This window comes from Montipora capricornis, chromosome 14 (assembly GCF_036669925.1).
Source record: "Montipora capricornis isolate CH-2021 chromosome 14, ASM3666992v2, whole genome shotgun sequence".
Taxonomy (NCBI): Eukaryota; Metazoa; Cnidaria; class Anthozoa; order Scleractinia; family Acroporidae; genus Montipora; species Montipora capricornis.
Genome location: NC_090896.1, coordinates 36,212,286 through 36,218,285, shown reverse-complemented (window position 1 = coordinate 36,218,285; position 6,000 = coordinate 36,212,286). Strand labels below are relative to the sequence as shown.

The window sequence follows — 6,000 nt, the reverse complement described above, 5'->3', positions numbered from 1 at the left end:
AAATGGCGTCATAAATGTTTTATGCCGGGTACGCGCGGCGGTTGACGCAATGAGAAATGTATTCCAACTGCAGAAGTTCTTTGTAGCCGGCTACGTGATTCGCAGAAACTAATAAATTTAAGTTGAAATATATAATTTAGTCATTTTTTCTCACTGCGTACCTCGTAGCCAGTTTCTAAGACAGCCTTCCCTCTTGAAATTGATCATCTTCCGCGTAACGTGTAGCCACTGATTTTCAGTAGCGCAGTCGAAGTGGCAGAGTATTCTGCAGTTAAAAGTTGTTGGCTTTCCCAAATTCTTTCCATTTGACTGCACTATTATATCATGCAGATTTATAAATAAATGTCTAGTTACATAAATTTATTAGGACTAGAATAAACGAATCCCAGCGAATGCTCGAATATCCTTGTTAAACAATCTCGATCTCTCTTGTTACACCGCCGATATCTATGTCATCCAAACATAAACTCATACGCTTCCAGAAATTTTGTATTTCTACCAACTCTTTCGCTGAGGTATGAAAAGGATCCATGCTGTCTTTCCTTCCGTAGTTAATAAACCTGTGATTTCTTCTTCGTTCGGAGATGTGCGTTGAATTGGATCTGTCCGCGGATGGGGCCTTCGTAGGCCTTTGCGTGGTTGCGGATCTCTGGGAAAACGAGGTATCACGAGAATACGCGCTTGACACCGTCGATGAAGCGTCGGTTTCTCTGTCCTTGTCAACGCTCGCGCGAGGATTTCTCGAATCGTTCGACATTTGTCGAGTCATCGAGTGCACGAAGGGCGAGGACGCTCCCTTCATGTGCAATTGCCAGGGTGACGATAAGCTTTGCAAACGCGAATTCTTAGAGGATTTCGCGCGAGGGATTTCATTCCGAGAAAAACTACTCGAGGTGCTTTCCGCCTCTATGTTTTCGCAAGTATCTTGTGGTGCAACAATTTCCTCTGCAAGCGTATCTTTTCCTGATCTCGAAGGAAATCCATTTGTTTTACGGCCACTTGACCTCCTGTCCAGACGTCCAAGAATTTGGAAATTGTTCTCAGTTGTCGCTATCATCACTTCTGCTTGCGTATTGCAATTTGATTCCTTGACACGAACTTTGTCCCCGCAGTGAGACACGACTCCTTCCTTGTCGTCACTTTTCTGTTTGTTTTCAAAATCAAGACTTTTTAAAACACAGTTCTCAAATTTTGCAGATTGTGATAGAGAAATACTGTCGGTGTATTGATTATGCACATTTTCCTTTCCTTGTTGTATTGGTAAAGTACTAAAACGGTTCTTCAGACCTTCGGCACCAGACACTTCCGTTTCGCTCACAAATCGATTGGCTCTATTCCGGTGGAGACTGTTTCCAGAACTCGGGGATCCAATTGAAGAGAAGCTCTGTCTCCCACAAGAAACTGCATCCAAAATAGCGGCTTTTAATTTGCGGTTCAAAATTGCGTAGATTAAAACGTTGTAAATCACGCAAGACTTGGCAACGAGGACAGTGATGTGTGACACAAGTGGGTTTACTTTGCCATTAGCGGCTTTCACAAAAGAAACAACCACATAGGGAACCCAAACAATCATCGAGAACAGAATAACAACGACAATAATTTTAGCGGTTTGTACGTGGGTCCTTTTGAGAAGTGGGTAGCGTTTCAAAGACTGAGATCCAAGCGATCGGCTGATCGTGCGCCGCGTGCTACGACGAACAGCGAGGAAAATTCTTGCGTAGCAATAAATCATTATCGTCAGTGGGACCAAAAATAGAAAAAACGGTGCTATAATTGAGTAAACTATAGAGGACGTTCTTTGATCACCATAATTGATATAACAGCCACTGTAGAGTGAGTGTTCCACCACAAAATCGTTCCACCCAACACAAGGTGGAAATGTAAACACGAGAGTGTATAAGTAGATTATTGCAAGCATCGCAATCGCTTTTCGCCGTGTAATCATTTGGGCCGCCCGAGTCTGGCTTGGGCGAGTAATAAAGAAAAAACGGTCGACTGAAATCCCTGCAAGCGTTGAAACAGTACAGCATATAAAAAAGTAGTGAAAAAATCCGTACGTAACGCAGCCTCCATGACCAAAGAGCCATTTGCCCTGTTTTGTCGATACGATGGAGAACACGCTGTCTAAAATGGATAGCATCAAATCACATAACGCCAGATTCAGAATAAATAGGTTGGCCGCTGTTCTGAGCTTCGGACATTTCCAGAAGACAAATACAACCAGAGAATTTGCAATGATCCCGCAAGTTCCAACCACACACAGATACACGACAGAAGCTATACGCGCATTGTCATAATCTTCGTGTTGAAATGAGCCGTCATTTGGTCCTCCACTATAGCTAGTGCTCATGTTTGTCACGGAAAACTTTGATTTCCCGCGGTACTCTACTTTTTCATTTAAATCAAACTCTGCAGATCCACCCAGCGTTCTTTTCCTTATCGTTACTGAGTGTAAAGGTCATGAAACTATTAAGGCTGTTTATATCTTGACGTAAATTTCAAGGCCGAAGCCAACGTACCGTGGCAAACATCTTGTTTCTTCAGCAGCACTGAGTAGGTTCGAGACAATGCTTGGTTTTAATGACTTGTGTATTGACCAATGGCATTACGGTGTTTAAACAGTCCAATTGAAGCTATTTACATGACAAAACTTTGTTGAGTTTTCTAAGCCTTTGTAAACTTCAGCTCCCTCTGTGAAGTTGATAAGAAAGTGATGTATTTACCTTTCTCTTTGGCACTGAAAAACATCCAGGTGACGATTGGGTCACCTGTGCGATTCACAACTCACGTGGTGAGCATTCAAGTGTTGAAGCCTCCTGCTTTGTAAAACATACGCAAATGACAGACGTTCAAAAAGAGAACGCAAATTTTCTTTTATATTTTTTATTGTAGGAGGTGACCCAAGGCCGCTTTTGACCCAATATCAGCTAATATCTTAATATCGTAAACATCATAAGTCTTAATACGTGATACTGTTTGCGTTGATAAAAGAGCGTTTCGAAGATTATGAATCTCAAGTGCAAGATAACATTTGAACATAACTTTAAAATTGGCTTGATCTATCTCATTTTGTTTTCATCCAAAGTGATGAAACTTCCAAACTATTTAGGACTACAGCGGTACATTTCGACGTAAATGCAATGTGAATGAAACCGCGGAGAAAAAATATACTTCATACGACCACAAATCGAGGTCATAAAGCCATTTACTATTTATAATTAATTCTTTTACGTGATAGATTAAGACCCTAAAATGATCTATTTTTACGCATGTTTTGACCTTCAATCGACGAAGGTCTTTAAGTCAAGTCGATAAGTACGATTATTTCGCACAAAGAGCGTCAAGACGTGAATCAGAATTCTGCACACCATTTTTCGTGAAAGGCTTGCGCCAGTCTAAGTTATTGAAGTGGTTCTTTTCGTGATATATCTCTGACCGTTAATCAGATCAGAGGTATATTCAAAACAGGAAGCAACGCCGCAATCGATTTTGATTATTCGTTATTAATAAACATAATATTGATGGTAAGAAAAGTCAAAACCCAATAAAATATCGTATGCTGCGCAATTCATATTGTCTTTTTGTCGTTTTGTATAAATTGAAAAGATAGAGCGTTTGTCGCACTCGGGATTCTTAGTATTTGAACGTCTGCATAGAACAAGATCTCTTATGTCTTTTTTCCAGGAACGATGTTTTTTGGTCATGTTGCTGCTCAACCGTCAGCCGTCTCCTCGCCCAAACCCGCCAAAGGGGCGAGGCAGACTTGGGCGAAGAGACAGCTGACACTTCAGACTATGTCCCAGAAATCGCCGAAAAAATCAAACGGACAAATGAGTTTGTGAAATGACTCACGACTCACCCAGATATCACATTAAATTCGAGTGCGTGGGTCCGTGCAGAGAATACGTGAGAACTTTTACACGAATCTCGGAAAAAAACATTGGTCATTGTGTTGGTGATGGTTGCGATCAACTTTTGAATTACGAATGAAAATTGCTCTTGCCCTTTGTGCATGCGCATTCAAACGTGAATATCCCAAAATGAAGACCAAGCGATCCAGAGCTTTAAACCTGAAAAATCACTGTGACTGATAAAAGGGCCTTTGCCGTCATTGGCACGTGAGATTTAATGACCTTGCGAGGAATCGCCATCATTAGATTTCGGAGGCGTAATCCTTGGAAACCTGTGGCAGTTGGTAGCCGTTAGCACCGACGCCCTCGTAATGATGCAGAAGTGAGAGAGTCAGATATTTCCTACTACGATTTCAGCGAATGACTTCACCGTTCACAATTCTGCGGAATCTCACTATAACCCTTAATTAATAGGCCACAATGCCTTAAAGCTTCCATCAATTAATTTGAAAAGTAGATTAAGGGAACTTAATTAAGCAGGCGACTTTTTTGAGCCACGGCCTGCGAACACAGACGTCAGCGTATTTCTGGCGGTTGGCAACCGGAAGTGAGCTGTTTTCCCTTGTTTACTTATCTTGACACCGTCACGTTTTATGTGCTAACTATCCTCTTACTACTAGAGATGATAAGTTTAAAAATCTGGGAGAAATTTATGTCCTGGCATGGGAAATGTTCTTATTCAGAATTTCAGAGTTCCTTTCCGTGAAAACCAATGATGCCAATACTTGCAATGAGGTCGTTCTTTTCAGAGTAAACATTATAAGTGGTCATGCTCTGTCCATTTCTGACATTTCTTAGCTGATCTCTCTGCTTCTGTTGCTCAAAAACCTTGAATCCCTTTCGTAGCAGTTTGGGGATCGTCAATCAAAATTATTGTTTTACTAGCCAAAGTATTATTAGTATTATGTTCATGACCAACGCTAATTCGGTGCCTTTAGGATGAGTTTCGGCTCAGATATAGACTTCTTTAATTTCGGCTTTGGACATGGCGTCTGGTCCGGCGGTCGGCGAAAAGTAAAAGTCCGCAGAATCGTGAATGCATAGTAATCAGGGGCACCCAACGTCAATTTTCGGAAATATCTGTTCGGAAGACGATTTAAGATCTAGAATTTTCGGAAAATTTGTTGTAAAATTTCTTGCTTGCCTGCCTCTCCTAGGATTTTCGAACATCTGAAAGGTGGGAATAATTGCCCATTTTAAACGGATTTTTACCCTGAAAAGGTCACCTAGAATTTTCGGGAGCCTTTTTTCTGGCTAAAATTTTCGAAAGGTAAGTTTTGATTCCTAATTTTCGTATCACTAGACTTTCAGCTAGGAAATCCGAACAGATGAAAACTTTTTAGGGGATAAAATTATGCCTATATCTACCGTTTAAATACTAAAATGCGTTTAACAATGCTATGTTTAAGTGGTTTTGAACTATATTCTCGTTGGGTGCCCCTGAGTAATGAGGTAGTAAGGTAAAGTTTTCTTGTATATTGTATCGTTTATTTGGAGTCTTCTAAAATACCACCCACAACAACTGAGTTGTCGAGAATCATCTAATACTTAACACAGAAAGATATATGAAAACACGCAAATATACCTGGAGAGAACGTGGTTTAATGTAGCCCGCTTGCAGACCCTTCTTTTACTCAAGGAAGTGTCCTCGCAAGCATTCTAATCCCCAGGGACTAATGGGCGGCTGCGAGGAAGCTCTCCAGAGCTCTTCGCCTCTTTTCTCCGCTCGCATGACGCCGAGAGCTACTGACAGGCATTTGAGAATAACGTTAAGACTTTCTTTTTTAAAATTATTTTTTTAATGACTTTTATTGATTACATCACTACACTACTTACAATACAATAAGCTCATACCACTTTTAATACAAGAAAAATACAAGAAAAATAGCATTAAGACTTTGGAATACTTAAAACCAAAAGCCAAAGCTTGATTTTTCACGGTGAAGATATTTCAATTATTTTTTCGGTGTCAAAGTGACAAAACGAGAAATACTGGTTACGAGTAGTCCAACATACAGTTAGCACTCTTTTTCCATTTAACACTGTGAAAAAAACAAAAAAAGACAAAAATCCCCGATGATTAAAAATA

At 40.5% G+C, this 6,000-nt stretch overlaps 1 protein-coding gene and 1 non-coding gene across 2 annotated transcripts in view; one reads left to right on the top strand and one right to left on the bottom strand.

The window, feature by feature from the left end:
* The window catches only part of LOC138032511 (melanopsin-like), a 3,928-nt gene extending 1,070 nt beyond the window's left edge, over positions 1-2,858 (bottom strand). The window contains exon 1 of the mRNA XM_068880209.1: positions 1-2,858. This exon is cut by the window's left edge and continues 1,070 nt beyond it. Coding sequence (XP_068736310.1) covers positions 410-2,350 — 1,941 coding nt within the window. The 5' untranslated portion in view covers positions 2,351-2,858 and the 3' untranslated portion in view covers positions 1-409.
* A 1,233-nt stretch (positions 2,859-4,091) lies between these two features.
* LOC138034009 (U11 spliceosomal RNA) lies at positions 4,092-4,219 on the top strand. The gene has a single exon (XR_011128785.1). It is a non-coding gene; the product is annotated as a U11 spliceosomal RNA (small nuclear RNA).
* The last annotated feature ends 1,781 nt before the right edge of the window (positions 4,220-6,000 follow it).